Below are 18,135 nucleotides of genomic sequence, written 5' to 3'. Positions count from 1 at the left end.
TTACTCCGACGTTTCAATTTATTTATCTTATTTTGATATGTCACAATATGTAAAAAAATAAAAAGGACTTATAAATCGTACGACCATAAATTAAATATATGTTAAGAAAATAAAAAAAGATTTATAAATTGTACGATCGTAAACAAAATATATGTTAAATATATTCAAATGTCATTAAATTTTATAATCTTATATGAAATATTAAAATTAAATAATTACTCAACAAACTATTAAAAAAAATAGTACGAGCAAATTGAATGAATAATACTTACTTATCATACGTCAGACGTGCATGGTCTTATGGTATGAGAACTTTCTATGTAGAGTTTTATTTTGTGATTATTATTCTCATTTTTTGGACTCGACACAAATTTTCAATCAATAATAGAGTGAAAATTTTTACTAAAAATTTAAAAATAAGCTATGTAATTTAAATATTTTGTTAAGATTATATTTACCTAACATATTTTTTTTAATGAATTAATTCAGTTACTACCCTTCTGATAGAGAATAGTTCCGCCTCCGCCTCACGCTTGTAATAATTATGAAATCTCAACGAAAATTAACAACAAAAATGGAAGATATTTTTATAAATAATGAAGATGTTCACAAATTGATTTGAGCATGTTATTTTTTTATAAAAAGAAAACATTAATAGAGGATTTAATTAATATAATGTGTTCATTAGCATCTTATACATTCGATAAACACTCAAATTTTAATAATTACAGTATGGATTTTCCATAATGGAATCCTTTTCCATTTCTTGAAGGTGAAAAAACAAAAAGCAACCAAGATGAAATGGTAATATACATGGAAGCAGATCTCGTAAAATAACAAGAGTTATATTAACTTAATACGTAGCAATCTCTTAAAACTGTTAAAGTATTGTATTTAGATATTTGAGCTAAAATAATATTTTATTGGGTATCTCGACTTTAATAAGATATTTATTTAGTTATTTATATTTTTAAAAATATTCTTACATGCTTCAAGCTTTTGTTTAAAAATTTTACATATCAAATATTTATATTAAACCGTATTTTAAACAAACACATTAACATTTAAAATTAAAAATATCTTCTTTCATGTGTGAAATAATATTAGTAAAATAAAAATATGTTTTTTTAAATTTGTTGACCAACTTTTGCCACCGTTAGAAGGATAACGATAAGCTCATAGACTTTCAATTTTTTACAGTTTCCAAAAGAATCAATGTTAAAAAGTGATGAGCTTTGGGAGGTTCTAAAATAAGCATATTTGACTTTTCAAAAATTGACTCTTTTTTATTTTTGTTAATTATAAAAATTTCGATCTCTTAAATAAAATTTTAAAATCAATTATATAAGGAGAGAATTAGAAAAAAATGTGTAATTACTGTAGTAACGATTATTAAAGGCATTTTGACTGTGCAAGGAGTAATTAAATATTTTAAATCAACCTATCTAATTTTTTTTAAACACATATTAAATTATATTTTTTTATTTAGATTGATATAATTCTTTTTTTAAGTTATAATACATTTCATTAAAACTTTTTAACATTTAAATTAAATCAACTAAAATTTGTTATTAAATTAATTCTCATTAAATGAATTTGACTATTATTTTAAAACTAATTGACAATTATTTTTGAAACGGAGCATGTAAATTCAAAGTTATTAGCATAGAGTATTTTTGCACGGCATTTGCGTGAAACTAATATACGAGGGCCAAAAATGGAACAAAAAGGGTAAATTCGTTATTTCGGAAAAATCATCGCACAAGTGCCAACTTAAATATGGTCACACTCACTCGTGTAGGTTCCCAATAAGAATCAGCCACGTCAAGTTAATGACACTCTTATGACAGATGGCACATTTTAATTCGTTTACGCCATTTAATTCTTCCACGTCAGATTAAACCCAAACGCTGCCCTACGTATCTACCGAAAATAACTCTCCACAGTATAAAATAGCGTTCGTCAGAGATCTCACAGTCAGTATTTTCCATCTCACACAATAGTGGCCATGGCTACTCGACGAATGAAAAGCCCTAGCTCTCTCCATCTCGTTGCTGTGTTCTCTCTACTAGTAGTCGCCGCCGCCGCCGAAGTTTTCTTCCAGGAAAGCTTCAATGGTAAAAAATTTATCCATTTTTTAATTAATTTAGTCAATTGATTGGATCAATTTCTGTGATCCATTTGATTTTGGAGTGAATTTGTGGAAACGATGAGGAGTGTGAAAGATCCGAGCTTAATTTTTTGTTTTTAGTTTGATCTGATTGAAGCTTGAAGTTTCGGAGTAGATCTGTTAATTTTAAGATGATATATGTAGATCGGAATGTTGTTGTAGCATTTTAGGTTTTTGAATTCTATGTCTGTGACTCTGATTTATAATTTTTTGAAAGTTGATGTGTCTGAGCGCCATCGAGTGTATCTACATTGTCTCTCTGAAAGAGCATACTCCATTTGCGTTTATTTTCTTGCGACGGGACTGGAATGATTGCTAATTGGTAGAACTCTTAGATCTTATCCGGATTGCTATATGATTTAAACAATTATGTCTTAACACTCTGACTAGCTAATATTCTATCTATATATTATACAGAATAAAATTTCGAAAGATCACGATTATTAGAATTACATGGATAAAGTTAGTTCTTGACATTTTCTAGTATAACTAGAGGATGCACTCTTTTATTGTTTTCATATACAATGTTTGTTGGCAGTTTGTTTATTTGTTGACTGGAAATCAAAATAGTTAGCATGTATTAATTATATGTTTGACTGAATTAGCAATTAATGTTAATGTTAGACACTGAAGTACACTAATGTTTCGTAGTTACTGAATTAGTGTGAAAATCTATGCTTATTTGCTGCTGATATTCTGTGGTCTATTCTTCTGCATTAGAATTATCAAGTTTAAATGTGTCAAATTATTCTCTTATGTTGGGCACTGTGAGGCTGATAAGTTTTGCTTCTTGAACTTTTAGATGGCTGGGAAAGCAGGTGGGTAAAATCTGAATGGAAGAAAGATGAAAACATGGCTGGAGAGTGGAATCACACCTCTGGGAAGTGGAATGGTGACGCCAATGACAAAGGTCTGCAATCTTCCCCTACTTAGAGCCTAGTTTCTTCAAGCTATAAGCCTTTTCATATCTGATTCTTTCATCTTGAGATGAATCTTAAAAATAATAACATCGATTTACTTATTCTATATTTCAGGTATTCAGACCAGTGAAGACTACAGGTTCTACGCCATTTCGGCTGAGTTCCCTGAATTTAGTAACAAGGGAAAGAACTTAGTGTTCCAGTTCTCTGTTAAGCATGAGCAGAAGCTTGACTGTGGTGGTGGGTACATGAAGTTGCTTAGTGGAGACGTGGACCAAAAGAAATTCGGTGGTGACACTCCCTACAGGTTGCACATAATATTTTCTTGCTACTTTTTTTTTAGCATAGAAGTATTTATATGTTTTGAAGCATGTTTTTACTTTTAAAAATGTTCCGTAACTCGTGAATTGAATTTTTGATAAATGTTTCCATGCAGTATCATGTTTGGACCAGACATCTGTGGCTACAGTACCAAGAAAGTCCATGCTATTCTCACTTATAACGAGACAAATCATTTGATCAAGAAGGAAGTCCCATGTGAGACTGATCAGCTGACCCATGTCTACACTTTCATCCTCCGTCCTGATGCCACATACAGTATTCTCATTGACAATGTGGAGAAACAGTCTGGTAGCTTGTACTCTGATTGGGACATTCTCCCACCAAAGAAGATCAAGGATCCAAGTGCCAAGAAAGTAATTCCCAGTGCATCACATTTTCAGAGTCGATTGATATTTATCTTTTTGATAGTATTACTGATCAAGTTACATGTTTATTGCAGCCTGAAGATTGGGATGACAAGGAATTCATTGATGATCCCGAGGACAAGAAGCCAGAGGTATCCCTTGTATATTTTGAGTGGTTTGTCTGTGGATAAAAAGAAAATGGAGGAAGATGATGATCAACTAATTCGATCTGTAATAACTGCAGGGCTATGATGACATTCCAGAGGAGATAACTGATCCTGAAGCCAAGAAGGTAACCAGTTGAGCTTTCCTTATATAAGTCTTGTATTAATACCTGGAATATAGAGTAAATTTTGTAATTACTGGGCCTTTTTTAATTTGCAGCCAGAGGACTGGGATGATGAAGAAGATGGTGAATGGACAGCCCCAACTATCCCCAATCCAGAGTACAAGGGCCCATGGAAGGCAAAGGTTTGTGGAGTCTGAACATTATAGTTGAATGACTTGTCCCTGAGTATGGTGCCTAATGCTTAGTCTTTTGTCTTTTCAGAAAATCAAGAACCCAAACTACAAGGGAAAGTGGAAGGCTCCTATGATTGACAACCCAGGTCCTTTAATTTGTCAATACTACATCTATATATTTTTGTTAGCTGACTTTTAGTATCACAATTATTGATATCTATGCTGTTTTTTTCTCTAGACTTCAAGGATGACCCAGATCTATATGTTTTCCCAAAATTGAAGTATGTTGGAGTTGAGCTGTGGCAAGTAAGGAATTTTCCTTTTCTTGTGTGATCTGCTGTTAAATTACAGCTTTAACAATTTTGATTTACTGCATTTGCACTTAAGTGACATAAGCATAATGTATTTTGCAGGTGAAATCTGGAACTTTGTTTGACAATGTTGTGATATGCGATGATCCAGAGTTTGCCAAGTCAATTGCAGAGGAAACATGGGGAAAGCAGAAAGATGTATGTGGTTCCTTCCTTATTCTCTTAGGGTAGTCATAATAGAATTATTGAGTCTTAATAGTGAATATCATCTTAATTATGCAGGCTGAAAAGGCTGCTTTTGAGGAAGCAGAAAAGAAGAGAGAGGAGGAGGAATCAAAGAATGCTCCAGCTGAATCTGATGTAAGCCTCTAAATTTTCTTTGGAAAACCCTTCCTTACTCTATCAGTAAGCTGTGTTGTTCCTCCTTGTCTTGCTCTTATGATGTTAACGTTTTCTCAGGCCGATGAAGATGACGAGGCTGACGAGGCTGATTCGGATGATGCTGATGACAAGTCTGACTCCAAGGATGAGGACACACATGTAAGAATTGACAAATTGTTTTGACTTTCAAAACAATGGTGGCAGCAATTTTTTCTTCTGGTTCTCAATCTGACAGTGTGTACCCTTTTTTTTTTTGCAGGATGAACTGTAAGAGCCAAGCATTTTGATTTAACTGACAAAGAAGCTTACTTGGCAGTTCCCGGAAGATTTCGTCCTCCCTCCCCCCCCTTTTTTTTCCTTATTAGTGAATTAGCCCCTTCCCAATTTTAGTGAAAAGACGGAGATTGAGGGTGCATGAGGTCTTATATGGCTGATTGCTTTGATGTCATTGGGACTCGGCCGTTAGAAATACATGTTTGGTTTTGAGTAGAATTTTAAACTAAATGGTGTTGAAATTACACTAGTTAATTTCTACCTAATTTTCTATTTAAATGGCTCCTTCCTTGTCTTCGATTATTTGCTGTCTTTTATTGCTTGAAGTAAGTAAATCTGTTAGAACGTGTGTAAATATTCAAAACTCTTCGATCACTATACAACTAGACCAGTAAAATCGGATACAATCATTTCATTCTCACACAATAATTAGGATTTATTCCTCTGCTTACTATTATGTCCTATCCAGAAATAAATACTCGGATTTATATAAAAGTAAGCTCAACTTATTCTTAACTACAAATACTTCAATATAAACCTGACTAAAATATTGCGAGAAAAAATGAGTTTAGCTCCACGTCTTACCTCCTCCTTGCGGTATTAGCTTTGTTGCTTGAATCCTGTTCATAACTAGTTTCTACAGTTACAAATATTGCAACCTATTTATGCAGGGAAAAAAATTCAAAAGTACTACGTTTATTTGCAAAAACTAGTTATGAGTAAAAGAGGTAGGCAGTTCATTACTATAAAATTATAGGTTTTGTCAGCTTCACCTCACAGCCATAGGCCTCTCTTCCGTTCTCACAGGTCACAAACATCAACATCTGCTCCTTTTCGAAGGAGGTTGTACGCAGTTATCATCATCAACCACCAAAACCTTCTTTCCTTTTAAGTCCTTGCTATTACTCTTTTTGTTACCATCAAGTATCCCAATGTCATTCATTGAGTTGGATATTACTTTTTCGATTCTCAGATACAATTGTCTAAGCACTTCATATAAAAAAAAAATTGACATGTAATGGTCTCGGAAAAGCATAATCAAAAGGAGGAAGAGGTGGTGGCGTAACATTATCTTGCAACAAGACAGACAACCTTGCAATTAAGATTCTCGAAGCTAAGTGCTAACTACAGATGGACTCGATTCAGCCTGAGAATCCATATTAAAAGTATAACAGTGACCTTCTGCAATGTGGGATGACAACAATAACTGTACATTTTGCAGTTATTACACAAAAATACACTTCATAAATTGCCTCTTAACATTTGAAAACCAACCATACAATTATTAACCAAGTTTAATTCAAAAGGTACGAAATCAAGGAAAAAAAGGAAAAAATACAACCCTGCCTACTTAATTTTACATTAGACGAACAATTACAAATTACATAACGTACAACAAATCTATTTGCTTCTGCCATCAGTTTTTGGCTTTTTCACAATTAGGACTGGACACTTCACATTCTGCGCGCAGTGGTTGCTCACACTCCCAAGAAAAGCCCTGTTATTCATATCAATAATTAATTAGTTTAAGAGTTAACATAGACACAGTTAGTAGAGATGATGACAAAATTAGCTGATGAATTCATAACCCCAGTTCATCCAAAGTTGATTTGCCCATTTATTAGCTCAACCCAACACATAGCCCATAAAAATTTGAACTGACATCTAACCCAAATTGATTCATGCATGTAGGAAAAAAAATCAAAATAACAATTGATGATAACAAAAAGTAATAATTATAAGATACTTAGAACATTGTAAAAGAATAAATAAAGAGTGAGAATTAAATTTATTGAATTATAACTCCTATTTCAGCCCATGTTAACCCAGGGAATTTTGGGCAGGGCCAATAATCGGTGTACTTATAAACTCAATTTGTTTTGACCTGATCCAAATACGGTTCAACCCGCTCATCTCATCTGCTACCTATAATCAAGGTACCATTACATAATCATGGAAAAATCCTTACGTGGCTATGAAAATTCTTGGAAAATTCCATATTATTAACTGTGAATAACAAATCTATCTGATAAAATTTGTACCAAACATTTTTTTTCCTTCACCAAACAAATTAGGACAACAAAGAATGCTCCAATCATTTTATACGAGGCTCTTTTTGTAATTAGCTCTAAATAGATGGACAAAATTCAAGTACCATTTTTAGCATGCTATACGTATTTAGCCATAATAAATTGAGGAAAATTTGTGCTCTTGACAAATCTTGATTATCATCGTAATGATTTTTAACTAAATATATCTAGACTTCAATCTAATTAAAATGTACACATATCAATCTTAAAAAATTGGTTAAAAAGTTGTTTTACCACGTTACGGCGTGAATTCAAATTTAATCTGGGGAAAAACAAAAAGAAAAAACATTGAACTAAAGTCTACCTCTTTATGACACCATAGCCATGGCTTCCCATGACGAGCATATCGACTTGCAACTTCTCCGCCGCCTGACAGATCACGTCCCTTGCATCACCATGCTCAACAATCGTCTCCACCTTAACCTGTATACGACGCAGCAACACACAAGCATTACCTCTCTACTAAAATTGACCAAATTACCCTTCATTCATCACTAAATCTACAAAAAAACTAACCCCATTCAAAGCCTCGCAGGCTCGTTTCGCCTTCTTCATAACACACTGTGCAACTCCAGTGCTGTACCTCTCCATGGTCGCCAATATATCAGATGAAAACAAATACCCTGAGATTTCAACAAAATTACGAGAACTCGCCAATTCAATTAATCACATAATAATAATTAATATACTCATACTGAACTTTTCTTTACCTTCAGGGTGATCTTTCTCACCTGATCCGTCTAAGGTAGAGTAAACAGCTCGAGGTGGTACTGAGTAGAGAAGGATAAGGGTATCATTGGAATTTCCGGTGAGTATGTTCTCTATACACCATGAAAGAGCGTAACTGCTCTCTTCACTCTCATCTACGGCGACTAAGATCTTGCGTTCCTTTGCTGCTACATCAGCCATCCTTTGTTTAATCGACGATACTTATAATATACTAATAGTAATTTGAATTCAGAACTCACAACTTTGGGAATTTTTAGCTGATTTTAGGAAAGTTAAAGGGAATCAATATTTATAGTTTTGTCAGTGGACGGAGTTTGGGGAATTGGAAGGGACTGGGGGCGGCAGCCGGTGGATTGAAAAAACTGTTGGCGGTTTGTGGTTTTAATTATTTGGTTTTGAGTTAATCAGTTTGACCAATTAATTGACGTGTTTGTGCATAGGATCACAAAGAAAGGAGAAGGCGTGGCATAAAAAAACGTTGCTATCTTTGCCAATTAGTACTAGGCGATTGTGCGCTGCTGTTTACATCAGTGTTTTTATTATAACCCGGAACACTTCAAATTTGATGTTGATTATAGTTTTATTATTAAATTATTAATAATTTTAAAAATATTTATTTATTTGATTAATTAATTTTAAATATATTCGGGTCACTTTTGATTTGTCACAAGATATAATATAATATGTGGTCTCAAACTCTTGTATGACATATGGATCTTAATAAAAAGTCAAGAAAAGTATTAAAAATACCGTCTAAATTTGACTAAAATTTACCGGTGTTAGATCGAGGGTGCATTTAAGTTCAATTAATCAAGTAAATCAATGTTTCTAAAATTGTTAATAGTATAGGAATGAAACTAATAATTTACGCCTAGTGTTTGAGAGTGTTTTCAATATTTGTGGCTTTATAACTTTGTATCAAACATATTATGGTTTGAATTTTGAAAGTGAAATCAAGTTATTTTTGTAGCTAGTTGAAGTTATATTTAATAAACGGTAGTATAAATTATATTATACAAAATTACTTTATACAAATTTTAAATTATACAAATTCGAAATCCTATTTCATAAAACTATCACTGAATATTGATTGCGAGTGGTAATTAACTAAGATTATAGCTATGATGACAAATTAATCAATATTTGTTTGCTTAATCATGTAATTTCTACTTTTTTAATTTTTTATTTTCTTTTTTCTCTCATTCTTTAGTGTAAAAATAAGAGACGTAAAAATAATGAAATGTGAATGAAAAAATATTAGAAAGTTAAAAATTAAAATTCATTTTTTTCGACTATATTATAATTTAATTTAATATTTGCAAAACATGTTTGGAGCATCAATATTTGTTATAAAAAAAAAATATTTGATCATCAAAAATAAAAATAATAAATTAAAATTAATCTATGAATAAAAATAGTAAAAAAATGTGAAATGGAGTAAAACTACCCCTACTTTTTTAAAAAATAAATAAAATTTAAAAATTGATTTTTTCATTAAAACAAATATATATATATAAATTATTTATATAATCATAGAAATATATATAAGTTACTTTTATAATAAAAGTGTATTAATTTTGAATAACAAAATTAAAGACTATACCTTTTCCCTTTTTATAATTTGTTTTGTACACATTTTTTTTTCGCTCACCAAAAAATACAAATCCAAAATTTCTAATACAAAATTGGTCTACATTTTTGTGATTTTTTTTTCCCTTCAAATTAATCGGAGGAATAAGTAGTTGGTTCATCCAACCAACAAAAGAACACACAACACAGAAAAGCTACAAGGGAACTCTCACTTAGTTAACTCCGCCACCTCCAACGGAGCTCTCAAAGCTCAAACACTATATATCTTCCCCTGCTCCCACATTTCAATCTCCACAAAAACCCTAACATTCACAATGCAATCTTCAATTTCTCTATCGCTCTCTTCTCCCTCCACGATCTGCAGATCGGACTCCTCCGCCGCCGTTTCCAATGTCAATGTCAATCTGTTGAATCCACGATCACTTCGATTTTGCGGTCTTAGAAGGGAGGCTTTTGGGTTGAATTCATCTCTGTCTACGCATCGTATCCAGTCATTATCTAATGCTACGAGGCGTCCTTGTTCCAACAGAATCGTGGCTTCTTCGGCTGGAAATGGAGCTGCTTCTAAGGGCTTTGATTATGATCTGGTTATTATTGGAGCTGGTGTTGGTGGTCATGGTGCTGCTCTTCATGCCGTCGAGAAGGTAAATCTAGTTTTGTGTCGTTTAATTGTGTTAGTACAAGCTGATACTGATGTTCACCCAGTAGTGCCATGCTGTGTTTAGTTACTGAATACTTCAAACTGCTTACACTCAGGTGATTTCAGTAAGTTGAATTCGAACATATCTTGCTCTGTTTCGGTTGATATTACTTGTTTAGCTGCCGTTCTTTATTTGTCCGCACTCCATATGCTTTTTTTTCTTTCTAGAGCTAACATTTTCTACCTAACAATAGAAGGAATTATTAGCTGGAATAGGTGCTTTATTTTCTTTATTACTGCATTGTTACTAAGGAAGAATCATTTGTAGAAAATTGGATCTTTAAGCGTGGGCTTACAAAAGAAAAGCACACGGGAGAAAAATAAAATGTAGAAATGTCAATATAAACACATTATAATTATTTGGACAAAAAATGGAAAAAAATATCATTAAGCTATATATTGTGTTGTGCCTAAACCCGTTAATGAAGGTGTAGAGGCCTCAACATGCCTACACTAAAACGCCAATTAAGCGAGGAATGCAGCACACGCTGGACTTCACTGAGCTTCGGGCTTAAGCGCGCTTTAAGTGAGCCTTTATAACATTGCTGTGAACTCCTATAAAACATCACTTTCCCAGCATTATACAATCTTACCAGTTTCAAAAAAAAAAACAAAAACATCACTTTCACTTCTATAACACTATGCAATTTAATTGTGAGATCATCTAAGCCTGGAGGGGATGGGAGCGTAGGTTTAACAGGATGATTCCTGTTATTTTTCTACTTGATAGTGTGCATAATTACCTAAAATTCTTTGCAGGGTTTGAAAACTGCTATCATTGAAGGGGACGTAGTTGGAGGTACATGTGTAAATAGGGGTTGTGTTCCTTCCAAAGCCCTTCTAGCTGTGAGTGGTCGCATGCGGGAGCTTCAGAATGAACATCATATGAAGTCCTTTGGTCTACAGGTATTCCTTGTTCATGCTCCTTGAAGCCTAATGAACACCACATGAAGTCTTTTGATTACAGGTGTTTCTTTTCTTGATCCTAGAAACCTATCTAACATGTTTAGGTTTTGACATGGGTACTAAGATAGCGTATGCCCGTTAACATAATTGTTTGATTATTTGAATCTTTTGTTGCATAATCACAACACATAGACTTCATGAGGTGATGCAACATGGAATAGTTTTGGAGCAAAACTATGAAATAAGTACTAATTTCTGAACTTCATATTGGCACTGGGTATGATATGTCCCATATCTAATTGCTATTATAATTTTGGGAGCATCCTTATTTTGGAGATGACACCCAGAAATTGTGTGTATTGGGATAGATCAACATGGATACTTCCGCCAAAATGTAATTTTAACAAAAAATATGGTTTTATTGACTATGTTTGGAGATGCACCTCTTGTTTCTAATGTGTGTGATGCTTCCATATTCAAATGATTTTTGATAAGGATGTAGGATGACTTCAATTCATAGCCTATACTATTTAAATTTTAAACAACTGACAGAACGTGTGTGCTTACTTTTTGCTTTTGTTACCACAGTTGTTAATAATAAGTTCTTATAATATCTTTTATTTTAAACATACAATGAAAAATGTGATAAAGACTGCATATATCTTAGTACCACTGTTCTTATCTGATCCCCATATCTTAAAAGCTTTTGTACTTCCATGTCATAATCGTACTGGATAGTTGATACTATACTTGCATCTAAACCTGTATTACATAGAAAACAAGTCAAAACTGGAAAGTCTGATTTTTTGTGTTTACTCTAATATTTGAGAAATACCATACATGAATAAGGGTCGTTTTGTACCTCTCTTTTTAGGGGGTGTATATAGCGAAACAGTGATCATTGAACTCCCATAACAGTGACTCTAAATCATTTATAAATCAAGGATATAGGAGTAAAAGTATATGAAAAATTAATTCATGTATACTACAACATTCAACATGTGTTTCTGGTACCTACTTATTGTGTTTAAATGAACTTAACACTATGCATTGTTTGTTAATTAAGTTGCATCTAGAAGGAGGCTTGAGGGTCCCCTAATGTAACTTACTCCGTCTTTCACACGTTTTTATGTCTTTCACTTATCTTCATGTAAGGTTGCTGCCGCGGGATATGACAGACAGGGTGTTGCTGATCATGCAAATAATTTGGCCTCCAAGATTCGTAGTAATTTGACCAATTCAATGAAATCCCTTGGTGTGGATATATTAACAGGTTTTGGGACAGTTTTGGTACGTTTATATTTTCCAGAACTATTATCTACTACTAACCTGTGTATGTAACCCATTGGATTTTGATGATGGAGCTTTTGTTGTGCTTTTTCAGGGTCCACAAAAGGTCAAATATGGAGATACTGTAATAACAGCAAAGGATATTATTATTGCTACTGGTTCTGTCCCCTTGGTGCCCAAAGGCATCGAGGTTGATGGTAGGTGCTTTCCTCTTAATTATTGTAAAGAACTGAATTATTGAATAGCAAGTCTTTTTTCTGTATGAAATACTGAAGGTTGCAGCCTGCAGATAGCTTGTATTACTTGACTGTCATTGTAAAGAAGGTTTTGCATCAAGATTTTGAATTAATTTTTCTACAATTACTTGAGTTCATCTATGTTGAATTGCTGGTAGAGATTTAGACATGAGATATAGCACACACATATATTTAACACCAGAAGCTATTTCGTTGACAAAAGAATCAACTTCCTCATCAAGAGAACGGAATTAGCATTAGATTTGTCATGCCTAGTCATTCTCGTTCTCTTCTTGTCGAAAGCATCAATGACAATTATGTATATACAGCCCCTGGGCTTTGGTCTAGTGGTATGAGTGCAATGTGTGGTCTGTTGGTTTAGCTGAGTGTCACAGGTACAAACCGTATCCTTCCTTTTAGTGGAGAAGGGTAGAGGGTCGGGCCCATTATCCACCTAGTTTTGAACCGTGCACCCCTAGCCCTTGAGATATTGTCTTAAAAAATGTACGTCTACATTTATGTTGATCTTGCATCATCTAACAATACCGATGCTTGCTTTTGCAGGTAAGACAGTGATAACAAGTGATCATGCACTCAAATTAGAATTCGTACCTCAATGGATTGCTATTGTTGGAAGTGGTTACATTGGACTAGAATTCAGTGATGTGTATACGGCACTTGGAAGTGAGGTAAAGGCAATAATACTTTCTGCAAGACTGTATCTGTAGCAACAGAACATCAATCTTTTCTTTCAAAATGTCTTTCTATGCTGACCACTGGATAATTGAGCAGGTTACCTTTGTTGAGGCTTTAGATCAGCTCATGCCCGGCTTTGATCCCGAAATTGGGAAATTGGCACAGCGAGTCCTCATAAATCCTCGAAAGATTGATTATCATACAGGTGTATTTGCAAGCAAGGTAATTTATGAAATAGTAGCCTGCATCCCGATGTACCAATCAGTTATCTGAATTTTGTTGCACCTTCTTCAGATAACTCCAGCAAAGGATGGAAAACCAGTGACTATTGAGCTTATTGATGCAAAGACTAAGGAACTGAAGGATACATTGGAAGTAAGTTGTCGCTTTTCTTCCAAAAGAGTTTAACATTGTTATTCACATTCATGCTTTTGATGGAAGCTTTATCCTTTTGGTCTTAGATCATGGTTATTGGTTAAGATAATAAATTCTAAATCATATTCAACAGTAAACAAATTAATAAATCTAAAGACTGGGGATTGTAAAAGTACCTTTATTGAGTATTTCTGCAACATCATAGGTCTCATTCATCATTAAGTAAACATTGTTGGACTTACCTGTTTATCGAAAAACAACAGTTGGATTGGTCTGTCTTATAGGTACTTTACTGCAAGATATACACTTGATAAGCACATTGTGATAGTGCACAGCGTAAGTCTATGGTATTGGATAATTTTACTACTAGTAAACTGTATCAATTTAATCAACCTTCTTTCAACACATCATTTTAAACTAGGCAAGAGGAAAAAAGGGACTATGCAGGTAGGTCTTTCTGAGTAGTGTTAATGAACATCAAAAGAGGGAGAAAAACTTTGTCTTGTTCCCTGTAATCTGATTTAAGATCTTGTTTTCCACAACTTATATACTCCTCTGCATACACAATTCTTGTCACTAGCATCTTATATGTTCTCAAATTATTTTATTCTGCTACAGGTAGATGCTGCTCTAATTGCAACCGGAAGGGCTCCATTCACTCAAGGACTTGGCCTGGAAAATGTTAGTGGTGTGAATGTTTATTGAGACAAACTTTATAAATGTTATGACATCTCATATTATTGTTTTATAAACAGATAAATGTTCAAACACAACGTGGATTTGTTCCTGTTGATAGTCGCATGCGTGTCATTGATGCCAGCGGAGAGTTGGTAGGCATGATTAATGTTCTCTTTACGTACTCTAGACAATTTTCTTTCGACTCATTAGGCTTTCTGTCACTAGGTTCCCCACTTGTATTGCATTGGTGATGCAAATGGAAAAATGATGCTTGCACATGCTGCAAGTGCACAAGGGATCTCTGGTAACGATCTCATGTGACACCAACTGCTATGATTATCATCAAACAAGTTGTCCCGTAATTGTTTTAACATTTGTACATACTTCTTCTATAGTTGTTGAGCAAGTTACTGGCAAGGACCATGTCCTGAATCATTTAAGTATTCCAGCTGCATGCTTTACCCATCCTGAAATCAGTATGGTCGGATTAACAGAGGTATAGTAACGTTTATTGGTGTATAGTCTGTGTTTCCTTTTACACTTTCTTTACTGGTTGCATTTGGATTATTTGCTCTTTAAACATTGTGTCATTTCATTTATATAGCACCAGAGAAAAATTTACTGCAACAACACTTTTGCATTTTTCGGATGTTCAGCATATATTAAATACAAGTTAGGGTCAATGAGTCTGCTTGTATAATTGTCTGATACAGTATGCTGGAACTCACGCAAGTTTGCCTATTTTATGCTCCTACATACACTTGATGCGTATGCAAACTTGCTGAAGCATGTTTGTATTTATTGTTGAAATTCTGCTTTCTCTAACTTGTTAACATTCAATCCGTCTTTTTTATTACGGGCTGCATTATTCTTAGTTATGAATTTTCATTATTTTCTTGCAATCTTGCAGCCTCAAGCCAGAGAAAAAGCTGAAAAGGAGGGCTTTGAGATTGGTATAGCCAAGACTAGTTTCAAGGCCAACACAAAAGCCCTTGCTGAAAATGAAGGGGAGGGACTTGCAAAGGTGGCCATGATGATCTTTTCTAATTGATTTTTTTCATGGACTAGTATATGATTACAAGCTACTTCTTGCAGTTTGTTTCTAAATTGGGTGGTTTTAGTCTCTCTAGTTTCCCAAGACTAGTAGGATTGTTTTTGCTCATTGAAATGTTTGTCCAATGCAGTTGATATATAGACCCGACAGTGGGGAGATCCTCGGTGTTCACATTTTTGGAATGCATGCTGCTGACCTCATTCATGAAGCATCCAACGCCATAGCTCTGGGAACACGCATACAGGTAGACATTAAGTTCCATTGCATTTTCTCCTCATAAGATAAACATGTATACAGGTAGACATTACCTTCCATGCATATATTCCCCTCACAAATGGAAATATTTTTAACTGATTTGGTTAGAGGTTTTTGGTATTGGATAAGATTTTATTTTTTTTCCAATTTTTTGCTTTTTGCTTTGAGGGTGGGATGATGGAAGGGTCATGTTTTCTTTCAATAACGAAATTCTATTTCTTTTTATGCAATCAATTGTGATCTTCAGCTGGATTCCAGCATCATGATTCTAGTATAAAAGAAAATATATGCCAGTTACAGTTTTAGCAACATTATCGCATTTTGCATCTTGCAGGACATCAAGTATGCTGTTCATGCGCATCCAACCTTGTCTGAAGTGGTTGATGAACTCTTTAAGGCAGCAAAGGTAATGTCTCGGTTCCCTGTTATTGCGGGTAATTTTGTAGTTTTCTAGAGAATAACGTAGTTCATTTCCCCATGAATTAGAATACCAATAATTATCCAGAGACACAAAAGAAAGGAATACAGTCATCTCCTTGTCAAGATGCTCGGGTAGGCGGTGGGATATCCTGGGTTCTCCAAAATACCATTGATTCTTTAATCCCTAAATTTAGTGTATTTAGATCTTCTTCTTCTCTAATTGGAAGTCGTAAGCTGTCTACCAGGTATTTGCAGAAGTGTCCCTCACACATGTGCATGTAAAAATTGCAGGTAGGGAGGAAGTCCTCCTTACGTTGTGAACTGAAATTCTCTCTCATTTTTAACTGGTATATTAGATCATCTATTCTCACAAAATATTACGCACAAAGACAAACTGGATAGTTTATTCACCCCCCTCCCTGTTGTCTCTTACGGGGTCGTATATAACTGAAAAGGGTTTTTCAGCTTTTGCAATAATATGTACATTTGGATGGCAGGTTAAAGCTAACACTTCTAGTCCAGCGGCTGAGCCAGTTGCAGCTTAAGTTTCAAGGAGCCGCTGTGATGGATTCATAATTTATATGATTTTGCATAAGTTTCTGATTGGAGCTTGTGGACTTGATTTTCACATGTTGTGTTGTGCAATAGTCTAGAAAGCAGTTTCTTGTTCAACCTTTCTGCAAGTGCGCGCATACATTAGTTAGTTGCCTAAATGAATTTGGCGTAGAAACAATTTTGTTTTCTAGTTTGTTAGCGTTTAAGCTTGTGGTATATATTGGTTGCACTGGTAAAATAATTTTTTGTGAGGATATTGTAACCTCTATGCTATAATCACTCACTCATGCATTGAGCAACGAAAAGGAATGCGGCATTTGTCTTGATATTGACACTGTCCTATAAGTTACTGTAATGTAGTAATATGCTATGCGCTGCGCAAATATGCTTTCATTGTTGGGAAACACAACAGCTTACAAAGATGGAGCGGAAACAAGAGTTGTTAGAAAATGAAAAAAAAAATGAATTGAAGAGCACTCTTAGGACCCATTTAGCCATAAATTTCCCAAGTAAAATTTGGGGAAAAAATTGGATAGTCCATACAATTTATTATTATTTGACAAATATTTTTAGCAGATAATCCATACTCCCGAATACTAGGGAAAAAAAGTATTTAGGTTAAATTTTATCATTTGGGAGCTTTTAAAATTCAAATTCTACATCTAACTTTTATCTTTTGCAAAAACACTATTTAGTTGTTGTATTTCGCTGTATTACATAATTTTTTACATGAACAACAAAGTAATGATGGAATATGAAAATGATATATGATTGTTGATGAACAGTGACTTATGATAATAAAGTCACTAGCTTCGTCTACTTTACGATGTATAGAATGATGTTTGTTGCACTCGCTCAAAACTACTACATTGCTCTAGTGTCATGGACATTACTTATTATTTGTTGCAATGAAGATCCAACTGACTTGTTGCAGAATCTTATTACAATGACATTTCTATCTTGCTATGTAATACAAATCTATAATTAATCTTAATAGTTTTTAAAACTTATGGGTACAAATTATTTTTTTTAAATAAGTGAAATATGTTTCCCAAATACTATGGACAAATATATGATGCAATTTCAGTCAAATAATATTTGCCAAAAATATTTGAATCTATTATCAAATGCTTGATTAATTTTCCGCCTTATCATTAGACATAATATTGATGTGTTAGAATTAAAAATATACCTTTATATGATAAAGGAATATCAAATATATATACACATATTTTTAGATATCAAATATTTTATATGTTTGAAAATAAAGAATAATTTATTGACACATTTTTTTTTTGTAAATTAGATTATTATATAAAATTGGGTGTATCCAATTTCCACCAAAAAGTAGATGTGTT

The 18,135-nt window shown here is 33.7% G+C and overlaps 3 protein-coding genes across 4 annotated transcripts; 2 read left to right on the top strand and 1 right to left on the bottom strand.

The window, feature by feature from the left end:
- The first annotated feature begins 1,959 nt into the window (after window positions 1-1,959).
- LOC107002089 (calreticulin) lies at window positions 1,960-5,506 on the top strand. The gene is made up of 13 exons (XM_015200012.2): window positions 1,960-2,117; window positions 2,973-3,080; window positions 3,205-3,397; window positions 3,527-3,785; window positions 3,872-3,928; window positions 4,021-4,068; window positions 4,161-4,247; window positions 4,327-4,384; window positions 4,477-4,544; window positions 4,652-4,747; window positions 4,832-4,909; window positions 5,009-5,089; window positions 5,190-5,506. The coding sequence occupies exons 1-13, from the start codon at window positions 2,009-2,011 to the stop codon at window positions 5,199-5,201; spliced, it is 1,254 nt and encodes a 417-aa protein (XP_015055498.1). The 5' UTR covers window positions 1,960-2,008; the 3' UTR covers window positions 5,202-5,506.
- Window positions 5,507-6,344: 838 nt separating this feature from the next.
- Window positions 6,345-8,499, bottom strand: LOC107002100 (universal stress protein A-like protein). 2 transcript variants are annotated; one of them, XM_015200017.2, is made up of 4 exons: window positions 8,004-8,499; window positions 7,810-7,916; window positions 7,598-7,716; window positions 6,345-6,701 (listed from the first exon to the last, which is right to left on the bottom strand). In XM_015200017.2, exons 1-4 carry the CDS (start codon window positions 8,200-8,202, stop codon window positions 6,605-6,607), a joined length of 522 nt encoding a protein of 173 aa, XP_015055503.1. In that variant the 5' UTR covers window positions 8,203-8,499; the 3' UTR covers window positions 6,345-6,604. The 2 variants fall into 2 exon arrangements, with proteins under 2 accessions (XP_015055503.1, XP_015055509.1); XM_015200023.2 differs by having other exon boundaries at window positions 8,025-8,497.
- Window positions 8,500-9,749: 1,250 nt separating this feature from the next.
- On the top strand, window positions 9,750-17,103 carry LOC107002080 (dihydrolipoyl dehydrogenase 2, chloroplastic-like). Its single transcript, XM_015200003.2, has 15 exons — window positions 9,750-10,256; window positions 11,072-11,218; window positions 12,374-12,508; window positions 12,603-12,705; window positions 13,309-13,433; window positions 13,537-13,662; window positions 13,735-13,815; window positions 14,434-14,496; window positions 14,571-14,645; window positions 14,719-14,797; window positions 14,889-14,989; window positions 15,404-15,517; window positions 15,678-15,791; window positions 16,137-16,208; window positions 16,720-17,103. The coding sequence occupies exons 1-15, from the start codon at window positions 9,927-9,929 to the stop codon at window positions 16,765-16,767; spliced, it is 1,713 nt and encodes a 570-aa protein (XP_015055489.1). The 5' UTR covers window positions 9,750-9,926; the 3' UTR covers window positions 16,768-17,103.
- Window positions 17,104-18,135: the final 1,032 nt, after the last annotated feature.

This window comes from Solanum pennellii, chromosome 1 (assembly GCF_001406875.1).
Source record: "Solanum pennellii chromosome 1, SPENNV200".
Classification (NCBI taxonomy): Eukaryota; Viridiplantae; Streptophyta; class Magnoliopsida; order Solanales; family Solanaceae; genus Solanum; species Solanum pennellii.
Note: the sequence above shows the minus strand (reverse complement) of the source record. Positions and strands in the feature narration are given on the sequence as shown.

What these genes read in the sequence shown, in the direction of transcription:
- LOC107002089 (XM_015200012.2), top strand. Translation starts at nt 2,009, where the DNA reads ATGGCTACTCGACGAATGAAAAGCCCTAGCTCTCTCCATCTCGTTGCT. An exon ending in GGTGGTGACACTCCCTACAG is followed by an intron (nt 3,398 to 3,526) that starts GTTGCACATAAT and finishes GTTTCCATGCAG; the next exon opens with TATCATGTTTGGACCAGACA. An exon ending in CCGAGGACAAGAAGCCAGAG is followed by an intron (nt 3,929 to 4,020) that starts GTATCCCTTGTA and finishes TAATAACTGCAG; the next exon opens with GGCTATGATGACATTCCAGA.
- LOC107002100 (XM_015200017.2), bottom strand. Translation starts at nt 8,202, where the DNA reads ATGGCTGATGTAGCAGCAAAGGAACGCAAGATCTTAGTCGCCGTAGAT. An exon ending in CCTGCGAGGCTTTGAATGGG is followed by an intron (nt 7,717 to 7,809) that starts GTTAGTTTTTTT and finishes CGTCGTATACAG; the next exon opens with GTTAAGGTGGAGACGATTGT. An exon ending in GGCTATGGTGTCATAAAGAG is followed by an intron (nt 6,702 to 7,597) that starts GTAGACTTTAGT and finishes TATGAATAACAG; the next exon opens with GGCTTTTCTTGGGAGTGTGA.
- LOC107002080 (XM_015200003.2), top strand. Translation starts at nt 9,927, where the DNA reads ATGCAATCTTCAATTTCTCTATCGCTCTCTTCTCCCTCCACGATCTGC. An exon ending in TTGATGCCAGCGGAGAGTTG is followed by an intron (nt 14,646 to 14,718) that starts GTAGGCATGATT and finishes TTCTGTCACTAG; the next exon opens with GTTCCCCACTTGTATTGCAT. An exon ending in AAGGGGAGGGACTTGCAAAG is followed by an intron (nt 15,518 to 15,677) that starts GTGGCCATGATG and finishes TGTCCAATGCAG; the next exon opens with TTGATATATAGACCCGACAG.